The sequence below is a fragment of the Parambassis ranga genome, chromosome 10 (genome assembly GCF_900634625.1).
Source record: "Parambassis ranga chromosome 10, fParRan2.1, whole genome shotgun sequence".
NCBI lineage: Eukaryota > Metazoa > Chordata > Actinopteri > Ambassidae > Parambassis > Parambassis ranga.
Genome location: NC_041031.1, coordinates 11,210,010 through 11,235,666, shown reverse-complemented (window position 1 = coordinate 11,235,666; position 25,657 = coordinate 11,210,010). Strand labels below are relative to the sequence as shown.

The 25,657-nt window shown below is 44.2% G+C and overlaps 1 protein-coding gene across 1 annotated transcript in view; it reads right to left on the bottom strand.

The window, feature by feature from the left end:
- The window catches only part of ndst1b (N-deacetylase/N-sulfotransferase (heparan glucosaminyl) 1b), a 38,293-nt gene that overhangs the window by 8,926 nt on the left and 3,710 nt on the right, over positions 1-25,657 (bottom strand). Inside the window, exons 2-4 of the mRNA XM_028416298.1 lie at positions 3,120-4,133; positions 1,061-1,543; positions 229-316 (exon numbers count right to left, since the gene is read on the bottom strand). Of these exons, the coding sequence (XP_028272099.1) occupies positions 229-316; positions 1,061-1,543; positions 3,120-3,665 (1,117 nt within the window). The 5' untranslated portion in view covers positions 3,666-4,133. The remainder of the gene's footprint in view (positions 1-228; positions 317-1,060; positions 1,544-3,119; positions 4,134-25,657) is intronic.

Here is a 25,657-nt window from a genome sequence, read left to right as displayed (position 1 = left end):
AACAGGGAAATTGAGTAGATAAAAATAGACAAAGACAAACAAGAGGCAAAAGTAGAATGGGGTCAGTGATGACAAAACAAGGAAAGGAAAGTGAGTCAAGAGTGAAGCATGTGAACAATTGTCAACAGACAAATGAAGTCAGGGCATGACAGAAGAAGAAGAAAAGCATTTTGCAAGCTTATAACTCTTCTTGCTTGCAGTTTGGTGCAAAGAGGCAAAGTTTCTTACCCGCATGAAAGAATTTCCCTGAGAAGCCCAGATTGAAGGTGAAGTTGGGCACATTGGTGCGCAGCTCCCTCTGTGTCTCCAGCAGGGCCTGAAACAGTGGGAGGAAAGGAGAATGAGTCAATACATGATGCGTTGAAACCAGTGCACGAGTGCATTAATGAGGGAGCGTGAGCACCCAGGCGGTCGCATGCCCACATACATATTTTATTCTGCAAGTTTCTTTCGGTAAACATCCAACATCCACTCCCAGTTGCTTCACTCCTCTCCTTCATTCTGTTTGATATTTTGCTCTCCTCTGATTCGGGTGTTTGTTTTATTTGATCTCCATGTTGGATTGAGACTCCCAGCACACACCCCCTCTCACTCTTTCAGATTTCTCCATCTTGTCAGGGTGTGATCCCTTCCTAAAAGCTTGCTGTTGCTCTGGCAGTGAGGAGGCCTTGATGCTTCTTCCTTAACTTTTCCTTATACCGGCTGCCTCCACATGTGAGGGGAGTCTGTTCTGCTCTGAGGGGACGCAAGCAAGGAGCTTTTCAACATTCTTTGTATGTCTCTGGGCCCCTGAAATATTCATTGCTGTGGAGCTTCTGTGACAGTGTGAGCAGTGGGGCCTGTCAGCTTTGAGCAGCCTACTGGGACGAATGCATTCAAAAGGAGAAGAGGAGCGAGAAGACGGGGTTTCTGTGTGACTGGCAGAGGAGAGCTCATGCTATGTGTGAGGCAATTTTTTTTTATATTTTAGCAAGGAGCTGCTGAAAACATTGGCTGATGAATAGATAAGTGGGTTCTGTTTCTATTCTGAGCAACTCGTGAAACACATGCGCACACTCACCTTTACATCAGGCACCTTCATGCGGGTGCCCTCTTTGCCCACAAAGATGTCATCTATATCTACTAGGATGTAACGCTCCAGAGACAACGAGAGCCTCTTTCCTGTCAGAAAGGCCACAGCGTCCACAAACACCAGCTTGTGCAGCCAGAAGACCAAATTGTTGCCAAACAGGACCCTCTGGATGCCATCGTGAAGCCCCAGGTCCTGAACCACAGACGGGAGCAGCGCAGCATTCTGGCCCATGGATGCCACGCTCTCTGCTGACTGGGTCTTAGCCAGCAACACGGGTTCGTATGTCGAGTGGTTGGACTGAAAAACAGTCCAGTCGTCGCCGGGGAGGGGACCTGGCAGCGGCTGCCCTGATCGAGTGATGAAGAGAAGCGGGGACTTGGGGTTGACTGTGCAGTCCTTCAGACCCAGGTTAGAGTGAAGAAAGAGGGGGAAGCCTTTCAGCTGCGCACTGAGCAGACTGTTTTCATTGGCCTGACAGAGACAAGAAAGAAATCACATAGATTCATCATACACCACAATGATGAAGACAGAAATGTGCTAGATATAATTCACCAATTTCTCCAGTCATGTGTGAAATAAGGAATGTCAGGCCTGCTCAAACGTGAAGGCATGAGGCAGCTTCTACCTGCTATGCTCAATCTGCTATGCTCTATGACTGCAGTCAAAATGAATAACCTCCTGCTGTGTCCTCTAAGATGCTAAGACTGAGGGTTCACTGATGACTCGTCATTCTGATTCCCTCTTTACCCTAATTCTTAGAATTTCACCATTGTGTGTGTGTCATAAAGTAGTGTCCATATTGACTGATGTTTATCTATTTGAGCCAGTAAGAGTTACAAAACTAGAGAAATATCTCAGCGTCTGTCGGCTTTGATTGGAATCCCAGTGACCTCTCTGCTGCGTTTATAAATATGATCATCACTGCAAAAGTATTTTGTCTTTGATCAGAACTTACTGACGGCCAGTAAGATGAAAAGTTTGCCTTTCCTTTGCCCAAATTGGCCCTGCATGCTTTATGAGGGAGACAAATCAGACGTTGCTAGTCCCCACTTTACACACATTCTGTGGCCAATGTATGAACAATTATAATAATTAATCTTTATACACTGTGCAATCAAGTGAAGCCCTTCTAACCTTCTAAAAACAACATTATAAAGCACCAATAACAGACCTCCAAATAGACTTAGTAGGGCTTTAGGGGGGTTAGTGAAGAACTGTCAAACCCAATCACAGTAATAACCCAGATGAAATCTATTGTAGGGTTTACAGCTGTGTATTCTGAAGTGATGCATCCTGCAGCAGACGTTTCAAAATAAACTTTGGAAAAATCATGATTATTTTGAACACTTTGATTATTATACTTAAAACATATATATATATTTTTCAAATCTCCTATAAATATGTTACTTCAGCGACAAACATGTTTACACTGTGAGTAGTCAAATTGTGCATTTGTTGTGTTCTGCTGCACAGCAGAGCAGCGCTGTTGTGCGATGAGGTCATTGGGATGCACACCCTCATTCTCCTTCCTCCTCTACCAATAGTCGGTAAATCCCACGAGGCTAACCTTCCACCTACACCGCCCAACAACCCTGCACCACCATCCATGCCTCCACATCTCTTTCTATATTCTCTCCATGGCTCAGAGATGGTGATTAAAACCATAAGACCTGAAAACTGGCCTTGGGCAAACAGGAGCATCGAGGGATTAGTGAGAGAGAGAAAGAGCGGAGGGAGAGGGTATAAGAGAGATATAGAGGGAGACGGAGTCAGAGGACTAAAGAGCTGGAGAGACAACAACAAAGCAGAGAAAACAATGCAGAAGAATGTGGGGAAGAAGAGTAAGAAGGGCCAGACTGCAGAATAAAGAAAAAGATAAGAGGAACATAACATGAGACAGTGCAGTGGTACTAAACCAGGCAGGTCTTTGCAACTCTGTGAATCCCAGCTCCTTAGAGATAGCGAAGCCAGATGGACAGGGCAGAAGGTGTAAGGGAGAGGAGGGAGAGTAGGGAGGGAAGCAGAGGGAGTGTGGAGTTGTCCTAACCTTGAAGAAGCCAATGATGCCCACTCCGTATTCCACACAGTATTTGTCCAGCAGCTCTCGGTTCCAGGCGTCCAAGTTAACATACTTGAGAATGTTCTCATAAATCACCAAAGTGAATCGTCCTCTCTCTTTGTCCGTCAATGTGGGCATGTCCCCTTTACCAGGAGAAATTTCAGTTCGGTACCTAAACCGACCAGACTCCAATATGGCCACGATCTCTTGGCCCAATTGAGAATACTGGCTTTCCACAAACACCAGGACCACGGGATCTGTCCTGGTCCCTCCAGGGTCCACCCCAGGGCCCCCAGAGACGCCCCGTAAAGGTAGAAGTCTGGACGGAGTGACCCTTGGGTCATCAGAGTCGGCGGATGCTCCCTCAGCTCCAGATACGCCCCCTCCTGACGGCTCCAGCTCCCGCTTGACGCCATAGAGGAAGTAGGCAGAGATGAAGACGCTGACGGTGCAGAAAAGGAAAAGAAGGAGCAGGGACGTCTGCAGGGGGAGGAGACGGACCAGCCGACGGAGGCGTGTCACGCATCCCAGCATCGTCTCACACCACGCCGCTCCGCCCCACAGGCCCACAACACGCCTTGGGGACAGTCTCTTGGTGTGGGTAGAAAATAGCAAGCAGGGATTATTCACAACAAAGTCAGTCTTGTAATTGAGCTAAATTCAAAGGGCATTAAAGTAGCAGCAGCAGCAGCTACTGGAGAAAAAAACGAGACGGTCTCACGTAGGCTCTCCCTCATATTGCAGCACTGCTTATGTCACCATGGCAAAGAAATAGGGAGGTTTGGACCACTGGTACACGCCTCAGAGGGAGAGCTGGCAGGGCGAGTCACTGGTGGAGAAAGATGATGGAAGACTCCATCATCTGTCCATCATGTAAACCTGTCAACCATGTCCTGGCTAGATTTGGTTCCACTTTTTTGATTGGAGAATTATCTCTTGAGGAAAGTAAGGCCATGCAGGTCATCATAACAGTACCATTCCCTCTGGATCCAGTTTCATGATCTAGAAAAACAGCAAGACAGAAGAAAAGAACGTTAAAAAATATATATATATTCACAATAGCATCAGCTCATATAGAACAAGTAGCATATCACATTCTTTTGTTGTGTGGGTTTAGCGGTGAGTGGGAGATATGTGTATGCTGCCAGTGCCAACACTCCACAAGTTCACTCCAAAGTAGTCCTTGCATTCACCTACACAAAGCAAGAGCTGCCAATTCCCCCCCTACACTCACATGAAAACATAAACACACACACACAAAAATCACCTGCTCACAGCCTCCACACAATCAATAGGATAGATTTTAGTGACAAACAAAGCTTTAGGCCAATTCCCACTTCAGTCCAGTAGAGCTGTGTGACTGCATACAAGTGAAGCCACCACCCTCGGGGACACTCACTTTATATTTCTCACAAATGCTCACAGTATCAAGACCAAGATCAGGTGGAAAAGGTAAAAAAAAAAGCTAATAGAAGAAAGGCAATCCAGCAAAGGAGTGAATGACAGACGTGGCAAAAGTAGGATCCTTTACTCTGAGAGAAAATCCACAGCCACACTTGATATACATGTCCATACCCTCTGCAGACCTGACATAATATATTGGCCCCTTTAGTCAATCTCCATCAAGCCGGGTGCGAAAAGTACAGCATGTAGCATGGGAACGGTGTGAGCTAGTCACTTACAAAAACATCACTTCTCCATTTAGAGCCCTGGTGGAGAAATGAGACAGAGCATCATTACCTTTGCATGGAAATGCTCTGACCATTAAGCTGGAGAGCTACCTCACTGCACATCACTTTACAAAACCCCTGATACCACATTAGAGTCACGTCGTTCTCAACTCAGACATTAAAGAGTGACCACCAAACCCATCAGGACTACACAAAATAGATGTAATAATGCCACTAAAGGGTTTATTAGTGACACAATAAAAGGTTTAATTAAAAGGTGAGTGGCAATAATATGCTTAGCAAACTACATTCTGTTTTTTACAGCCTGTTAAGAGACAAACTTAAGATCATCCTTCTATTATTTCTAACAGCATTCCACAGAGATAATCCTGTCATCATCGAAGTTATCATTCATATACACACAGGACTACACCAGGAAAAATCAAGCTCATACAGTGTCTCTTTAATGTAATCAAGGTCAGCAGTCTGGCAAGTGTCTCTGCCCCCTCTATGCTTCCAGCTAGGCTTAACAGGAAGGCAGCCTTAAATCTCCCTGTGAGTGCAGTGGAAGAAATCACACTTCTTTTTTTTTCCTCTCTCTGAGTCGTGTCCAACTTTCCTCTTCACAGGGATGCAGAGCCTAATGTAAAGAGAGGCCGTGAAAAAACAGTGGGCGTTCAGAGAATGTATCACAGTGGAACAGACAAAAACCAACAGCCCTGGTCGCTTGAAGATCCCCGGGGTACCTTGTTTGTTTGTTTTCTGAGAGAGCCAGGGTTTGTGCCACGGCATATCAAAGCATGATTAGCCACAGGAAGTGACTCCTGCTGGAAATAGTCAAGCGGAAGACAAGACCGTGGTGACAAGTTTTAGCACGACACAGAGGCCAAACAGATTGTTTTTATTTTTTCCTTCCTGCTTCTTGGGCAAAATACTTACACTGCCACTTTAAGAAACAACTTAATGTAGCATGGGATAATCCAAAATTAACAAAATAATACTTGCATGTGGAAATTAGGACTGATAAAACTGCCAGAGCAATATCAGCTGTCAGCAGATGTGCAAGAAAATGTTTGTTTTTAATGCTGCAACAATATTAATCTGACAGCTATTTCTTCTTTTCCAAATACTAGTCCAGCAAGATTTATTAAAAAAACTATAGCAATAACAGGATTATTTACATATTAAAGTTTCATAAAACTTCAGATGTTTGATATCATCTTTTGTTTTCTTACGAAGGGAAAAAAAGACAATGAAAGAGAGAGAAAAGCAGCAAATTAATCCTCACCAGCTGAAGTGACAGAAACATCACGATTTATTTCCCTTGCTATCACAATTACGTCAGTACCACCAAGTACCTCTACATGTTCACATCAGTCAGTGGAAAACTTTGGTACCTGAGAGTGTTAGACAGGAAAAAAAGTGAGAGGATGTAGAGGGTCAAGCACAAATTCTTTCTTGTTGATGAAGATTCTCAGGTCATTTTCATTCAAAGGGTTGAAGCGAGGCAACTGGACTTGCATCTAAAAAACCCTGAATGCAAAAGTCATCTACGCTACCAGAGAAGTTCAACTGAGGTTCGGATGACTGACATTTACAAGTCATTAATTAACCAGGTAGATAAAATTTGGTTGAACAGTCGCAGTTTGTTCATGTTCAGAGAACAGTAGAAAGGAACAACTGTGATTTGTATGAGGAATTATTACAATGTGCAGAGACAGTACGTTGTTTTTAGAATGACCAAATTCATATGTCAATAAACATAACAACCACTCCTGTTTTGCACTGTTCCTTTAAAAAAAGGAGGCTGTGTCAATTCTTTTTCTGTTAATGAATAATCAGACTGCAGACATGCTATCTTTGTGCAGGTCTGCAGGGAGACAATAATCTCTGCTGAGACTCTAATGACTTTTCTGTTGACAAGACTTGGGAGCAGATTTAATGGTGACAACACAAACAGAGAAGAAGCACAGAAAACCTCACTTCTTGCCCAGTTCACAGTAGTGATGACCGCCTCCCAATGTTGACCTTCAGACTGTGACAGAACTGAAGGGAAGGGAGGATGGGGGGGGGGGGGGGTGATGGTGTGAGTGGGGGAGTGAGAGACACAAATAAAAGGGAAACCTCAAGGCCCTAAGTGTGAAGCGGTGTGATCAGGCTGGCTAAAACAGAGAGTATTATACATTAGGCTGTGATGGAGATGAGGATATGGCACTGACTGCACAGAATAATGGATAATGGATCTCAAATGTCTGCACGTCCATCTCTCCTAATGTGCTCTACTCTCTGTGTGACGTACACCTTGGAAGAAGACAGAAAACAACTGCTAACAACTCTGTCCTCCTTCCCCCTACGTAATGGATACAAAAATGCAGAGGAGGAAGAAAAGGAAAGGAACATGAATATTTCATGTTTTGCAGAAGCTGATGAGAGGTATAGCCAGCAGACACATCGGTAAGGTGCAGAACAGCCAAAAGGTTCGTAGACACCTGAGTGTTTCAGTTTGCCAAAGAGAGTCACTGTCTCAACTCATGCATAAAGGGTAGGCAGATGGAGACTAATGTGTATCCGATAGCCAACCTTTCATTCTCAAGGATGGAAAGAGCTCAGACTGAATATGAGCTCTGTAATTGCACATGTGGACTAAAAGTCCCCATAAATAGGAGGTGGTAGACCAATCAGGGGGGAAAAAGCATCAAAATGAGAGGAATGAGTAAAAACATGACATGTGCAAAGGAAAAGACTAAAATGATCAGCTGATCTAACCTTGAATAAACCTCATTGGTGGGAGAAATGAGAAAGAATTTCACCCTGAGGGGTGACCATCAATCTCAGAGCTGTGAAAACCTCAATTAAAATATTTCCCTCATTACTTTATAGCTGCTGAAAGATGGTGACACAATGAAGTGGAGGCATAAACAATGGCAGGTGACGGCCAAGAGAACAGACTAATGTTTTTCCTCCGGGTGGGTGGTCACTCAAACCTGCTCACTCTACATCACGGGAAGCAGGCCAGAACCATACTGTTAGATTAATGAGAGGCGAAGAGGAGCAGGGGGCAGAGGCTGCTGCTCAGCTGTAACAACTCTCTGGATAAACAACGCTATGGTTAGCCATATGTAGCCTGCTCCCTCTTACTCCCTCCCTCCCTCCCTCCTTCTTTCCCTGAGAGTGCTGTCGAACTTCTTTTAAAGTGTGAATAAGACTAAGTGTCTCAGGGATTTGTGAGGAAAGTCAGTACATTAACACCACAAACCAGGGTCAGACTACCCATTGGTGATCTCTTGGACAAATAAACTTTTAAAGGAGAGCTGGACCCACACAGCCCCTTAGGACCTGAAAGTGTCCCCCCCACTCCCAACTCCCCTCCTACCCCTGCTGCTCCCCTCTACAATCTGTCCCCTCACTGCTGACTGACAGAAATAAACGATGACCCTCTGTGTTCAATCGCCACAGGCCTTGGCAACTGCACGTTCTCCATGGAAACGCTGAAATACATTGTGTTCAGAGGCACTGGAAGGAAACAGAACGAGGCTAGTAATCCATAGGATGCATCAAAAAGGCTACTGTTGTCACTTTGTCTGTGCATTGATGTGGATGTTACCAAAGTGGCTGGAGCGCAGCGGAGACAGACCCGAGAGACTCATTAAAAGATCTACTTGTTTGTATTTATTCACAAGCAATATGGCGGCGCTTTTGTTCAAGTTTTTGTTCAGCCCTACTGAACACAAAAACAAGTTCAGTCAGAGGGTATGAAAGGTTACAGTGGGGCATGGGTCAAGGTTAAATGGGTAAGAATGACGCCAGTGTAATCCCTAATCTGTAATCCTGTTAATCTCAACACTGCAAACAGTACCAAATGTGCTTATGCCAGCTATGTTACTGTGTGAGTTGCCTTTAAGGGATTAAGAAATGAGACACAATACATGGACTACTGTGAGGTTTCAACAGTAAGTCAGGGAGGGGAGGGAGAGGATGAAATCCTTCCCTTCATAAATATGTTTGGAGATTTAAATCTTGAGGCAATAACCTCAAAACGGACTGTTTTTGAGGTGCTGACTGTCCACAGCTACATGATCAGCGAATTGGAATGCTGCACCACGAGCTGTAAGAAGCAAAACTAAAGCAAATTTCTGCATTTGCATTCAGCATCCTTCCCTTTCTTGAGAGAGATTAAACTTCAAAAAGCAAGAATTTTCATATTTCTTTTGAAGCACATCTAAAGCAACAAACAACCACATGAGAACAGCTCTCGCCTTCATAAAGAGGTTACGTTTATAAGGCTTTTTTTTTTTTTTACTCCATAAGCCTGCCTTGGCATTCATCAATATAAAATCAATCAATCTGAAATTTAAATTTCATTTTATGCATCCATTGAGGCTGCTGCGATTAAAGGCTTGGGCTGTGAAATAGCGTGGAACGAGGTGCTGTATCCTCACTCCAGCTTCCGCCTCCCACCCTTCAGCCAATCTGAATGCACAAGCAGGCGGCTTCATTTTAGCTGCAAACATTTACACCGACACTTCCCTCTCCCTCTGTCTCATCAATTCATTTCATGCCACCGCGTGAAGGACAGAGGACTCGGGAGGGAAATGTAGTTTTGCCTTCTAATTCTCCAGAAAGTCACTTTCAGACAATTTCCCCCGACCGAACCGTGCGGCTGAATTATCACATCATTTTTCAGCACCTCAATTCACTGTCCCCAAGACTGAGGCAATTTCACAGAAGAAAAATGCCTTTTCTCAGATCGCCTGTGCCCCTCCAATTACTTCTCAAGGCCCTACTTGAAGACCTCGATCCCAGCGCTGCTGTAATTGAAATGATTGCAATGTTATTTTTTGACACAGTAATGGGACAAAGAGGGAGAGAATCATCATCAAATAGAGACAAGGGAGCACAATCTTTTCCTCAGAGCAATTATGAACAGAATGGGAAGACAGCAAAAGTGTGCTCAACGACAATTAAAGAGAACGGACGAGATCGCTGTATCGCTACGGTGCAGTAATTTCCCCACAAGACAAACCAGGATCCCACCCTTAGACTTAGACATATCATGTCAGATCCCATCAAAATAGATTTCATCCTCCAGGAGAATAACCCGAGCAGGCACCTGCATAATGGCGTGACTACACATTCATATAATGTGGGGACTTGTGAGGACCGAGATGAAGAAAAACAGGGAGGGCAGAGAATGAAATATACATGGCACTCCTGAGTCATTTTCATCTTAAGATGTGCTCTCGTCTTCTTTAGATCCTGAGCAGGAGCTATAAGGATGGAGGGATCAGAGAGTGTCAGGAAGTGCAAAATGGATTACCTCACGGTGGGAAAAGCAGCGAGGATGAGCTATGGGAGCCGTGGGAAAACTGCAGCTGTATAAGGACGAACAGCGAGGGAGGGTCATTAGGGATTGGTCCGAATGAGATTTGAAATGGACAAGACTTTCTTCAGAGGTATTACTCCCCTGGGTGGTGAGGCAGAGTGGAACCAACACCTCGATCACCTCCATGCAACACATTAGAAAACAGCATAAACACAAACCAACCCTGCTGATAAGTACCCGCTGCTTGCTAACACAGTACATCTATTTATAGAATCTGTGCCCCATTTTCAGTCATGGGGACACTGGATCTGTACAATAAATAAAAATGATCAGAAGCTGACACTCCGATGGACAGTCCAACCATTGATGCTACAACTGATCCAAGGCGTCACATCTAAATTAAGTGCATTCTAATTCATTTAATTACACGGTGGACAAATTAACCAGATAATGATCACATATGGAGAAAATGGGCTGCTTATGCCAAAGAAGGAGGGGAATAATTGACCTCACTTCTGGAGGCTTTTTCATCTTTGAGTGACGCTGCAGGCTACTAGGCAGCAGCCACACGAGAGGCGTGGGCCATTAAAATACATAATAATTTCCTTCATTTTTTTTTGGAGGTGTGACATCATGCATATGGATGTCCTGTAGGGTTGAAATGACTCGAGTGACATGTTTATGCATGGAAATTATAGGTAGGATAGACTTGAAGCAACGAACAATCCCCACAAAAACAGAGAGAAACACACGCGCTTTGGAGGAAAAAGGGAAAGCTTACTCTATTGGATTTCTGTGAGTAGAAATAAGCTTGTAGTGGCGCGGACAGCCAACGTAAAGCGGAGGGAGGTGGTGGCGGAGGGAGGAAGGGGTCGGTCATTTATCATTTTTGTCAGTCCTAGTGGAAAAAGAAGGTGGGGCACGGGGGCTTTCATATAAATTGAGTGTAGGTGGAATCAATGTGGCGTTGTTGGTAAAGGCAAGGAGGGGCGAAGGGGCCAGATCAATGCTGGTGGGAGGGACTGTTTGTTCCCATTGTTTATCTACTGTCATCTCAGGATGCTACTGAAGGACAAGGGAGCATAGCGGGCAGCACAATGTCTCCATTGGGACAGAGGATTCGTAATAGGCCTCTCCTTATACAGACAATGCACATCATTCAGAGTTGAAAGTCATACAACTCGTGGATAAGGCACGTCTCTGTGTGTGAATGCAAGAGCGAGTGTGGGAGTCGGGGGGTGTTTCTGAGTGGAAGGGGCAAAGAGAGATAGCAGCACTTGTCAGTGTGGTTTCATGCTGCGGGGTATGCCGATCAAAGCAAATGCCTATTCAGCTAAGAAAACCTATGTAGGGCTCCACAGATCATCTGAATAAAGCAAAGAGTTTTATTAGGACTTTTGCACCTGCACAGATTCACTGACCTGACATGAACCAGAGACGCAATCAAACAACAATGCTCCTGATGGTTGCAGATGAATAAAAGAAAATGATCAAATCCCCAGGCATGCTGTGACATGGGCTGTGGCACACACATAAACAATATAACTGTCTAATCTACTCAATCAATCTGAGACTGAGGGGGGAAATAAAGCAGAGATGGGGTTGTATCCATGACTGCTGAAAGGGTAAGTACAATACCTGCTCATGAAATGATGATGAGCCAGATTCAAGAGGCCGCCCAGTCAGTTTCAGGTATTATCATTCCCAGGGGAGCCCTTCCTCTCCGCTCTTCTTTCTCTCTCCCCCCCGCCCCCCTCCCACTTTTTACACCTCCCCTCTTCCATCTTCCATTCTTTCATGTCCAGATAAGAAACGGCCCGCACTGATCTGTCTGTGATTCGCGCAGCAGAAATGGGTTCCCATGGGAATATCACGGTGCGGAAGAATAGCTGACACAAGAGATGAGATTCTGTTGTGCTGCCCATATTTTTGCCTGTGAGATCAAACTGATAGGATTTTTTCCTCCTGCATGAAAACACAGTCATAATCATCAGCTTGCTTTCAAAGCAAAAAAAAAAACACAAACAACAGATAGACAGAAATTTGTCTACAGTGTGTTTTACATAAACAAACAGCACACACTTGACACATGCCCCTCTTGAGGTAACTGCAGGCACTAAACTCAAACTGCAGAGAATAGCCGGCCTCATGATTGGCTTATCGTAATAACAATAATTACACTCTCAGTTGTAGGCCCAGTCTTGAATCCTATTATGAATCCTGTGTGTTTTTTGAAACTGAGCCTCAGCTCAAGCCTTTTTCTTTTCCCCCTCATACTTTCTGCCGCAGTCGTGGTTTTTAAAACGGATCTGCAGTGGAGCTCTGCTATACTCACCACTTTTCCAACGTGGCAGCATTAACCCCCCCCCCACCCCCATGAGCGTCCTTTGCTCTTCTCTCAAATGAAATCAACTAATTTCAACAAATAGGAGATGTCACAATGATAATGGCGGTTCCAGGGCAACTTAGTGTTTGACAAATAACCTCTAATATTGTGATAATATTGAGTAAGCGAAAGATAACCATTGCAGCCAATTTAATCTGGAGCAACATGTAATTAAAATATGAAAATCTGAATCTGAATGATATGACAACCAGCATTTTCCTGTCAAAAGCTTCACAATGAAGACCTCTAAATTATCCCCTGTAGTAGGCCTGTCATTGAAAAATAAATAAATTCAACACACTGTGCATTTGTGTAGCGAAGGCCATCTACAGAAAAAAAGAGAGCACCTCTACACTGAAGGACACCCAGAGACCTGTAGCAGGAGTTTCATGGCTGAGAGATGGAAGACAATTTACATTTAGCAAATGTTGCCTGGGTGATTCACTAGTCAGTTTTATGGTAGACTGGCAAAGAGAGACTCCCTGTTAAAAACTAATGACATCTCAGCTAGTGTTTTGCCAGAAGGCATGTGGGAGAATCTGGAACAGAGCTGAAGTAGATTTTAAATCAGAGAGAAATGATTTTTGACCATCACATTAAATCTTGTGTTTGGGTGAAGACCAAACATGGTGGTGTCATCATAAGTCCATGAAGTCTGTTTATTATCAGGATCAGAGGGTAAAATAAATCAAACAAAACAGTGTGAGATTAGCTCCCCTAAAAGTACAAAGACTGAAACTGTCTTTGTTTCAACAAAACAGTCCTAAACATCAGCCAAAAAAAACAATACTCTCAGTGTACTGAAATAACCAAGTACTCTCTTCCTGTACTGAAAAATGTAAAACTGCAGCTCCTTAATTGGCCAATTGAGGCAGGCTCTAGAAGCAAGTCATGCCCCATACAGCCTACACCCCATTTTACAGCATAAACAAACATTTTCATATTTTATGTTAGAAATTGTATGGTTATGTTATGACTGTATATCCTATATTAGCCTTTTATTACCAACTATAGCCAAAGCTACAACAGATATAAGCTAGAAATCTATTATATTTGTTGGATAGCAGAAATAGCCCAAATAACACTCATTTATGTGTTGAATTAGGCATTCAAATCATATTCACATATGCAGTGAAACAATATTATTTTAGGTGTTCTAGCTGCCAGGATGTCTTGACTCTCTCCTATAAATTTCTCCATAAAAACAGCGCTGCCACAGGACGCCGTTATCCCTTTCTTCAGACTTTGCCACTGCTGGAGACTCTATTTCAGCTCTGTTTGCTGAAGCACTCTACCTGTGCCCAGCCAAGTTGCTTTCTCCTCTCTGTTCTCGTCTTGGACCAGAGGGTGAGGCATGTGTGGGTGTCACAAAGCTGACAGGTCTATCTGGGCTCTGTCTACTGTGCTGGCTATTCCCATTTCCTGTCTTCACTGCTGCCGCTACAGCTGCTGTGTATCCAACTGTGACACCACACACACGTACACACCACACACACACACACACAGAAGGGGGGGTAGCTGGAGCCTCTGCACAGGGTCAAGTCTTCCCAGGGCATGGTATATGTCCTGGAACACAACACTTGAAAATCAAAACAGTATTCCATTATTTCTAAGAGAGGGAGAGAGAGAGAGTACATGTATTTATGTAGTAAGAGAGCTATGCTTTCTCCTGTTCGTTCAAGGAAAAGCCTGTCAGAGTTATGGATTGCTGTGCAGCTTTATACACGCGTGCACACACACACAGGGTGCCTGACAGTTTAATGGTATATGTGTGCTCATGTGAGTGGACGTCTGCACATCCATGTGTGAGTGTGTGGAACGACAGCGAGCTATGGATTCTTTCTCCCAATCAGAAAAGCAGACTGTCACATTGTGCGTTAGCCATGTAAAATCTAAAATCTGTCTCCTGCCACCCATCCGTAACAGGCCTGCAGCTGCCAAAGTCAGTGCGGTTCAGGCACACGCCGTCACCATAAACCCTATGTAACACATTTCTCATTTGATACGCCTCTCAGCCATTTGCTCTCCTGAGCACACAAACAGCCATTTCCACACACACACACTCCATTTGCACAGACAAATACACACTGTTTGGTGAAACGCCTTCCTTCTCGTGAGCTGTAACAGGTGTGGTGAAGGAAGTGGGTGTAAGGAGTAAGCTGATCCAGCCCCCCACTTCTTGACTCTTGCCAAAACATCCCCCGTCCCGCTGCCATTCTTCACCAATCAGTTTGGCAGATCAATACACCCTAGCCTCAGGACATGAGGCACTAAAGCTAAGCAGGAGCACTTAAGGAGAAGGGAATCTATATTGATTACAAAGGGTTAATGAGACCCTGTGCATTGGCTTTTTTTAGACTAAAATGCATGTCTTAGTGGGTTAATTGATACAAATTGGTAAAGCACACACAACTTGACTGGTGTTGAGGATTTAATGTTCTAAAACCTGTGGCCTCATGTTCTGACACTGAACGGTATGGACACAGGTGAAATAAGGCTACAAGAAATAATGATAATAGCTCCTCAGTCAGAGCAGTGCATGCTGCCACAGTGAATCAGTGCAGACTGAACTAGATGACCAGAAAGAAAGCAAACTGGTAAATCTTTTATCTGCGCTTCAAGTAAAAATACAGAGTACAATAGGTTAAGGATGCCACGACATCTTTGCTCCAGTATCAATAATTCAGCATTGCCTTTTCTAACCCTTTAATTATACATCAATGTTAGAATAACAAAGGCTAGGGACGCTCACTGTGTTCCGGCGTACAAAGGCCATGACAATGAAACCGGATGAGGGAACTTTAGCCTTTAGGTAAGGGCTGGTGGAAGACTGAAGCAAAAAGGCCTTCAGGCAGCTTTCCCCTGCTGTCGGGCTGTCATTTATGATGTGTCCACCTCACCCACTGTGTGATCAGAGATCAAAGGGTTAACTGAAACCCTGGCCTATAGCCCTATGCTTACATTATTCAGCAGCTTGTTACAACAGCCTGTTCCCTGATCTCACACACAGGGAGACGGAGCTGGAAACTCCAGGGAGGGGAACACTGGGGACGAATAGCCGGATTAAGAAAAGGGGATGACAGAGAGTTCGGGCGGCTGGAGGGAGGAAAGATAGAAAAGAATAAGGGGCGGACCTGAGGGATTTGGGGGAAAAAAAAGGTGAGCTGTGGGGAGTGAAAAAACAGAGGACCAACTAGGATGAAAAGAAGTATTGAGGAAAGGGAAGGATGAGAAAGTGGCGAAAGACAGAGAGCGAGCACAGGTGGGTGAAAGAGGCAAAACAGGAGGGCTGCTGCCAGGACAGAACCTCTGAACATGGATGTTTAACCTTTGACCACATGCCTAATTTGTTAGTTTGGCTTCACATTTTAACTGTGTGTTCTTTTTCCACAACACGGAGGCAGGAATTGCCACAATCAATTTACATACATTTTGAATCTGTTAATACAAAACGATGTGATGGAAGGCTCTCCGTGCCTTCCTGACAACAATGTTCACATTCATCCCTTTATTTCACCTCTCATTCTCAATAATGGACACCTGAATATTACCTATTGTAGTTTGTTCAAACATATCCACCGGCTTCTAAAATGGTGCTCTCAGGCACACACTCACATGCACAACAAAGCAAAACAACATCCATCAGATGAGCACTGAACTGACAGCGACCATGTTTTGGGAGCGCCCTGTTTATAGTCCCAGACTTGTGTCGGTGCTCAGCGAGCGGGCTCCTTTGTTCATTAATTGATTGGCCTCCCCTGCTGGGCCTCAGTAACTAGGTTACACAGATCCATGAAAAGAGTAGGATTGGCCCCACCGGTGAAGGGCGGAGGATAGATAGACGGCTCCAGGGCAGGAATCCGAGTGTTAATATAACTAATGGAGTGAGGACGACAGTAACTTTATTGAAATCACCCTCATCTAATTAGAGCAAGCAGCTGATGAGAGCAAAGAAGCAGGAAGGAAGGGCCGGATTCCATTATGCAAGGGTGATGTCACCATCGTATCAAGTGAAAGGGCTAGTCAGAGGAAAGGTAAAGTGAGAGAGGCAGCGTGATGCTCACTACCCAGCTGTGACAGACAGCTCTCTTTCAGTGTCGTACTGACAGCAACTTCTAACATCCATCACCGACTTTTCTTCTTTTCTCTACTAAGGAAGGGAGGCTTTTTCTAATGCAAGGGAAGCAGTATGAGGAGAGAGCAGAGGTGTGGTGAACTTCACCATCAGGTCACTGAGACATTTGCTCTAGCTGAAGTGTCAGGCCCTTCAGTGCGCCGTGCTGTTTGACAGAAGTAAGCTACCTCAGCTAGACGAGCTACACACTGGCTTTGTAAGGGCTGGAGAGGCCATTCTATCCCTCTGTAGTAAGATCAGACAGGTACTGAAGACGCATTTTCATTTCAAGTTAGTAAAATATAAGCAGAGAAGGACACCATCATGGGTCTACTACATTTCTGTAATTCACTCTTTGATAAACTGAGCTGATATTGTGAAAGCTCATCATTGGTTGTATATGTCCAGTATTTTGTTTTTAGTTAAAATACAATCAACCTTAAGGCCTTAAGGCAGTTGGAAAAAAAAAACCTGGCACTCAGCCCTGAGTAGTACAAGCTGGCTGACCTCAGACAAGCCACCACAGCCATCAAAACCATGACCACTAACCAATGTCTCACACATGAGCTAAAAGATGGAAATGTTTAGGGGAAGTCCATGTTCTGTTTTGATTCTACAAGCTTTAACTGTATAGTTATTTATTAATATTTATTATTAAAAAGCCAAGTAAATAAATTAATACACAATCTGTCCCTGCAAATAAGGATACACCTAAATTTAGATTTAAAGAGGTGTGAAAGCCTTGCAAACAGCAAATGTCTCGCCCAGCCCCTCCAACTCCTCCAATAACAGAGACGGAGACGTGCCAGGCCCTCCCTGTCTGCACAGGCAACAACAGCTGAACCAACGCACGGTCTCCATCTACCCCGCATAGCTCAGAGGATACAAGTTTCTACCATACACTTTATCCCTCAGGTGACAGGACTCCTCTCCACTAATGCAGATGAGCACAGGCAGATGGACCGGCGGGGGAATGCGCCAGATGAATGCGGGCACTGTGTGTGCTAAAGGTGGTCAATAATGCAGGTTGAGCAGTGTGGATGTCATTGACAATAGGTTGGAATCCAAACTAAAATCAAACACGGCCTAAGGCAGCAGCCTATTGGAGCATGACTCTGCAGAAAAATTTGCTGGCATAGGACTTCAAGTGGAGGGCGACAGCTCACAACATAATATTAATGTATTATTTGATCCGCCGCCCCCCCTAAGCGATGGAGTCATAACACATTACGAACTCAGGCGAGGCGCGAGACCCTGAGCAGCCCAATTGTTGACCACTTCTCACAAGAGGGCACCTCAGGTCAGCGCAGCAGAGATGAGGTTAATATTACTGTCACCGGTAGCCAGAGAGACAGAAAGACGCAGGAGAAGGAAAATGAAAAATAAATCCGAAGCATTTTACTCTTATTCCATCAGACTCTGAATTCCAGGCTTTGCAAATTGCACAGAAGCCGCAGTCCACCTCCTCCTGACAGCTCCTCTAATAGTGTTGTCTTTAAAACCTTTATCACTAATTCATTACTTCTGATTTTCCAGCAGCGAGAGATGAAGCTTTGTCTTCTGTCTAATTGAGGGCCAGTGCCTTCAGGCCCTAATCAGTCAAACTTACTAACAGCTTTCCTTGAGGGAGGACGAAGTCAGAAACACAATTATTGTACCAGCAGGCCATTTGCTATGTGTGCAACTTCACATTACTTTAATTTCAGACTCTCCAGAATGGTGATTTGTGGACAGGGTACAATGTCAGGCTGTAATGAATGTCCCTCCCCCTCCTCCCCTTATACTGTCAGAAAGTGGATGCTGCCACTGAGTGCTATGACATTCAAAGTATATGCTACAAAACTTTGCATACACATGCTGTCAATATACAAAATGGGAGAAGAGCCATTTTCTTTTATACGTTACTTCTCGCTAGATCTCACCCTCCCAAATCTCCCTGCACACATGGAAGTCTAATTAGCTGTGTCATTTCCCTTGATGACTCCACCATTTCCTCTCACTGGGAAGATTAACCGCCACAACACTAATACCAGCCCCCACATCAACACACTTAGGTGAAGAATGCAATGCGAGGCGTGTCGTCACATCTCCCGAGCTTCATTAGGGCACACGGAAGACAACTCGACGACAGACAGGCTGCTGTGTCTGCAGGTCGGGGAGGCATTTGAGCAGGTGTGCTTAGCAACCCGGCCGCCATGGGACGCAGTTAGAAACTTGTCCTAGATAATACAATATGGTCGGGTTTATTGTTGGTGGTAGAGTTAATGGAAGGAGCTCAAAGGCCAATTCACATTAAACACAGTACATATGGCTTACTGTAGATAAGCACTGAACATTGACCCATTATTTTAATCTACTCATAGGATTTACAGGCTGTAGCATGGACTATGCACAGTTTGTATTTTTCATTACATTTATTCATGTTCTGATAACCCTTGCATGGGTTGTCTTGGTCTTGGCATATTAGGGTTTAAACCAGAACCCTCCATGTAAAAAAAAAATGAGACAAGTTATTCCTTTAACCTTCTGCTATCACTGGACCACAGCATGTCAGTGTGACTTTACTCTGTCAAGTTTAAGGGTCTGCATGTACGAGGATCAGTGATGAGTTAATGTAAAGTACATCCTTCTATATCCCCCCACAGCTGTGTTAAGAGTCTTGAGAGTCAGATGCAGACTCTGATGAGCTAGCTGAAGACAGTCCATTGTTTCAGATTGCTTCCAGATGTGCTGTGCATTTTCTGGCCCTAATTTGTCATTCTTTCAGTCAATCTTGGGGCTTCCTATTAGTGCTTCCCCTCAGCCAAGTCACCACCCAAAACATGAGTGCACAGTGAGCAAGTGAACTTCTGGGAACTTTGGGCGAGTTTGTCTTGCATTACAAGAAATCCTTCAATTTAATACTGAAAATTATGATGTAGAAAACACAAACAGTGGTGTTTTCAAAGTTCAGATGATGTTTAATAAACACTTTCTAACAAAAAGGTTCAGGTTTTATATTAAAAACAACAGCCACAACAAACATGATGTTTTATAATGATGCCAGTAATTAATTAAAAGCCTTGTTTGTCATTCAAATGTAATCCAAAGAGGAGCAGCACAATCATTAAAATGCAAAACTGGAATCAACCCTTAATAACCAACATGACTCACAAACTACACAATTAATTAGCAATTCAATCTCACCTATCAATATCTGCCACCACCACTTTGCTTACACCATAAAATGTTTGTGTTTTACCATAATAAATAATAAATCATGGTCGTATTGCTTGTTAGTGCCCCCCTTCCAATCTACAGCCACACCAACATTAGTATTTACCAGTTTGTAGCAGATCTGGGAGCCACGTGTATCATTTCCAGATAAAATATAATAAGACTCATGCAGTCATAGCCTGAAGCCTGCAGGAAGTTCATTTTGCTGCCGTTCTGCAGTCACTGCACTTTTACTTTTAGCTCAATTCCATATTTAGTCTAGACTTTTCAGAGAATACAGACATACAAAAATGTTGGTTCTGCTAAACTACATTATTCAGTTTTATTTTATCTACATACATACAGTATTTGCTAACACCAACAACTAGAAACAGGAAGTTAGCTTTACATAATCAGCTGTCAGTAGTCTCATTTCAGCATTTTCAAGGATTCATGGATTAAGAAGCCGCTATCTCTTTACAAACCTTTTAAAATTAAAATGCTACTCTGAGACCCTTCTCTAATATTTTCCTGTTAAACATACGCCCTCATCATTTGCAGCTCAGTGAGCAAAGGAGAGGCATTGCACACAGTGAAATGAAACCTCCTTTTCTTTTTATTGAATCGAGTTGATTCTGAATTTGAGTTAAATAATGAGACTCCCCACTTTTTGTGACAGGAGGAGCCACCATAAACACATAGGAACATTTCTTCATCGCCATGTTCCAGTCTGTGTATTTGCTGTTTAATATAAAACTTTATTTTCCAAAATAAAATATGGTGTGGTCTGAAAAACGGTAGAATGAACCAAATACTATATATCTAAACAGAAGCAGCAGGGTTTTAAGGTTCAGCGTGATCTATGTATAGACCGATGCTATGCTGCGTTGCTTTTCAGTGACACAGGCAGACGCTACGGTGACAACATAAAGCCATGCCACATCCTGTGTCAACAAATATATCTGGAGCAGCTTTCATTAGTTTCTGTCGGCTGGATCCATGTGAGATGTTTTCATTTAGACCTTCAGACCACCTAAAAGTTCCCAGTGGGAAAAAAACTCCTTTTTCACTGCACAAACAGACACGGACAGGAAGACAGAGATCTCCTTATGATGGGGTATGCTGTCAACTGACATTAGAGCACACAGCAGATATTTACAGCTTTCTGGAAACATCTGTAGGTTCATAGAGGACTGTCAGACAGGCAGGATAAACAACATCCTTACTAGAAACTCACACCCCCATCCTAACCAGGCCTGTCAATCACAGGAATCAAGCGAATGGCTGCGATTCAGATGTGCATGAAAGAAGGGCCGTGCAATGGATGGTGCAAGCGCAGTAAGTGGCGGCGACACAACAAAATATGACAATTTATTAAGACAAAGCAGACAGTTTAAGGCTCACAGACAAAAACAAACAAACATAACAAATGTAAGCTAATTGAAATGTTTAGCTCAAAGAGCTGCTTAAGTGAAAGCTTGAGCGGCAAGTTCAAAAAAATGAAACGAGAAGGAAGAGATGAAAAAATCTGCCACCGAGCAGACGCAAACAGAACAGAGCAAAGCAGAGAGAAGAAAACATGCAAAGGGGGAGAAACAAGCCAGCTAGAACAGAGGAAATCTAACAAAAGACAACAGAACATCATCGGAACACAGCAGAGTTGAGCACAACACGCCAGAACAGGCTGTAATTGTGTTGTGCGGGACTGACCCCAGCGCATCCCAGCAGGCATTGCATGATGAATGGGCCTGGCGATGACTACATCCCAACCACCCCCCCACCCACCCTCACATGCTCTTTTCTCTCCCTCTCTTCTCTGTCGCCACTATTAGCCTCCTTCTGTCCCTCCCTTCTCTCCCCTCCTTTTCCAAAACCGCACTCTATTCAGCTGCTGCCATCCCACAAGATTAATTTGCATTCAGTGCACTTAGCCCATGTATTGTGCTCTGACACAATGACATATTACAGTGCACAGCACACCTATTAAACATATAGTCTAGCTTGAGGTGTAATGCTTTTTTTTTGCAAGATGGTTATGATAGAGTACAAATGTGTAGAGCAAGAAGTATGAGGGTATATAGCATGACTGGCTACGAATACAGAGAAGCTCTGACACACAGTCACAGCAGAATCATTACAGGAACAGTTAGATAACCTCGATTAATGATTCACTAGACCCAAACTAATAAACTGGGTCAGATTGTGTTAGCAGTGGTAGCAAGAGCAGAGAGACCTTCAAGTAAGGCTGTGTGAGGAGAAACAGAAGCAGTGAGTGAGAGAGAGAGAGAGAGAGAGAGAGAGAGGGCAAGCTAGAAAAAGAAAATTAAAGAGAGAAAAAAAGCAATAGAGGTGTTGGTGTTACTCTGCTGTAGACCCTGGGGAAAGAGACAGTATGGGAAATGGGCTTTTTCCTCCAGCTTTCTTTTGCTCCTGTTCTTCTACAGTTTCATCGTGCCCATGTCCAAGGGGAGCAAAAAAAAAAAAGGGAGACTAAATTTAATTTGCAATACTGTCTCCAGCCATCACCCTCTATGCCTGGGGCAAAAAGAAATAGATTCTGGAATTTAAAAAGATGAGCGAAATAAAGAAAGAAATAAAACAGGGCACTCAGGATAAAGCGTCAGAGACAATAGCACAGAGGGTGGCGGGGAGAAATGAGAGCAGAGTTGAGAGGAGCTGAGGGGCGGGGCGGCCACAGATCTGGGTGAGTGTTATGTAGGCCAGACATTAACTGTATGGTTATCATAAAGCATCTCTGAGGCCCTGCCATCTGGGGAGTCCATGGGGTTACTCAAACATTCAAATCAGGGTGGTGATAGCAGCAACTCCGGATGGTACGACATATGAACATGGAGGTGGCTGAGGGGTTAACAACCCATTACCTCACCCTGTTGCACTCCCAGGGGGGGAGACGCAGTATGGGGCTCCGGTGACTGTTTGTGTGTTCCCTCAAAGCCCAAAGCACACCTTTGGGCTATGTCTCAACAAAAGGGCGCTCAGCAGAGTGACGTCAGCAGGGATGGAGCCTGAGAGTGGAAGACAAGGGCGTGGAAGATGGAGACTAGGGGAGGTTGTGGACTACTGTGGAGTCACATTACTTCCCTCAAGCTCTTCTCTACCTGTCACATAAGCGCTTTGAGGACTCATCAGCAAAGCCAGAGCCTTGACAACTTCAAATGGCAGCTTTGCAAGGGTAGATCAAAGGGCAACAGAGGGGTAGAGGAAAGAATAGAGAAAGAAAGAGGAATTGAAAAAGCACCAGGCTTCCTCAACATACAGCCACAACATTGTGTTTGGGATGTCATGAATTTCATTATCGCATTCTTGACTGAAGTTCATCTACTGTCAGTCCCGCGGTTGAAGAAAAAAAAAAGTGGGGGGCCTCCAATCCGGTCCATTGAGAGCCAATGGGCTCTGGTCGAGCTGCAGCAGAGAGTTTGGGGCCATTACCAAGAGAAAACAAACACAGACCTCTGGCCAGGCACACACAGCCCAGCCCAGACACCTGTGTCCCATTCAGCAAACATATCCGGCCACTTAACACTTCACAGAGGGGGTAGGGTTGTGTTTGTGTTCACAGACTTGCACAGACCACTAAAGTTCCTTTGGTTTAGCCTCTTTTGACCAAACAGCCTCCACGTCTCTTTCTGTAGAAAATGAATGCTCGCTGCATGTTCCGCCGTGAGCAGCCAACCATTGCGCCACCTGACAGTCACAACTGAAGATGCACCCTCTGAATAAAACTAGCCAAAACCTGGCAAAACAAAGCTCATTCATCCTGCTGTCATTTGCAGTCTCCAACCGCCCTTCTGTCTAGGTGCCCCAGCTGTGTCTGGACTGACCTCTGGGTTGCCAACACCTGTCCTGCACAGACTGGGACAGCCACCCACACACACACACACCTCTCTCACCACCCAGATGGATGAGAGACAGCAGGCTGGGCAGACAAGGCATCGCCTCGGATCAGTGGAGGGGTACGCGCGGAGCTGCCAGAAGCTAAACCTTGGGTCAGTACCATTACAGTTCTTTCCAGCTCAGCAATTCAAAATGGAGAAAAGGTATGTCATCAGCTGTGGTCACTTTGTTACAGTGGATTTTTCAATGCCTCAATACAATTTACCGACCTGAAATGGAATGACCCATAACCCTGGCAACGCACTCACAGTTTCCACCCAAAGATTAGGGCAGATAGCAGAGCAGAGCTGTTTAGATGTATTAATGGCTGTTTGCATGCCACGTTGCTTTGTTTGCAGGGAAGTCGAATGCACTCACAGATGGGAGCTGACTGGACACCAGATGACTCGCTGTGGTGTGGTGGCATGGTCTGCTGAGGGGCTCAGAGATGTGGGAGAGAGGGAAAGAGGAGAGAACAGAGGCGCTGGGCACCAGATGCCCTGCTAAAGTTTATCTGGTCCGGCTGTCCTAGTGGGCTGCCATGACTGCTCTGGCCTGGTCTCATGAGGACAGTAGAGAGACAGAGTGTGACACAGGCATATCCTAACTAACAACAGTCTATATAACAGGCTAACAAAGGAAAACTGAAACCTGTGTGTGACCTTGTGTAGGTGTTTGCTCCTTATTTTATCCACAGTATCTCTGGTCATCATGAAGAGTCAAGCAAAGTTTGCCATTACTGCAAAATAATGACACTGATTTGCTTTCTGTAAGGCCAGTAAGACTGCTCCAATCCAACGACTCTTACCTTTGTAAAGGACATTTTTTTGTTGAAAGAAACTCAACTTAAGGTCACTTTAGAGGCTGCTGCATGAAACAACCTTCATGGTTCCCTTCACTCTTTGTAAACCATCAACTAATAATACATATAATAAAGTAAGAATTTTCACATGCTTTCAAGGAACATGTTTTTTTTCCACAAATAAAGTATTAGTGATTTTGAACTTTGACAATAAACAGAATAATAAAACACATACAAGGATTTTGTGTGATTTATAAGGAAGGAGGGATGAAGGAAAAACAATATAGCTTTAGTCTAAAAAGACATGCAAATAGGCCACACTTTCTAATAATATCTGCTGCGTGTCATTTCCTACAACACTGTATACAACTTGAGATTTGCATGGGTGAGTGCATAAACCCGTCAGCTCTCCGTACTGTAGGTGAGAGCATGTGTGTGGTATCTACAGCTACACTCAGCTGAGGCCACCAGACAACTGAATAAACATACAGACCCCCCGTCCACCTCACTCTGCCTATACACTCACGTCAGTGGGCTTTTAGCCCTATGCCTCAGCTCCAGTGATGTAAACACACAGACAGAGACATTTACACTGGCAGAACCTGGATCTAGTGATAGTAGAAAATATAATAATATGCTCTTAATATAAATGCTATGTATGTCTTAATGTAATGCTAAGGCAAACGCGATGTACAACTCTGAGTCTGAGTCTGGAGAAAGAGCCATCCAAATAGCTAAATGGACAAAAGAGAAAAAAATCTAATCATATCCGATGACTGATAGCACTTATGATGAGGACGGGGTTAGAATATCCTGCAGTGAAGTGGTGCGTTCCCATTACTGCATCTCTCCATCTCTGAAAATGGCTTCATTAACAGGCCAGTGCCGAGAGCTCCTTTGCCGAGCGTATGAACGAGCAGTACCCCGAGGGTCCGTCGGAATGGCTGAGGTGAAGTCCATTAACACCCGACAGCTTGTTTTTTGACCACTAAATAAAACAGGGTGTTTTTTTTCCTGGGTCTGCAGTATAAATAGCTCTTAGCTTGGGGGCTGGTAATCACAAAGGCTGAAAACTCCACCCAAGGAAGAAAATTAAACCCAGAGATTAACAGGTGTTGATCTAGAACCAGGTTAATGGAGCA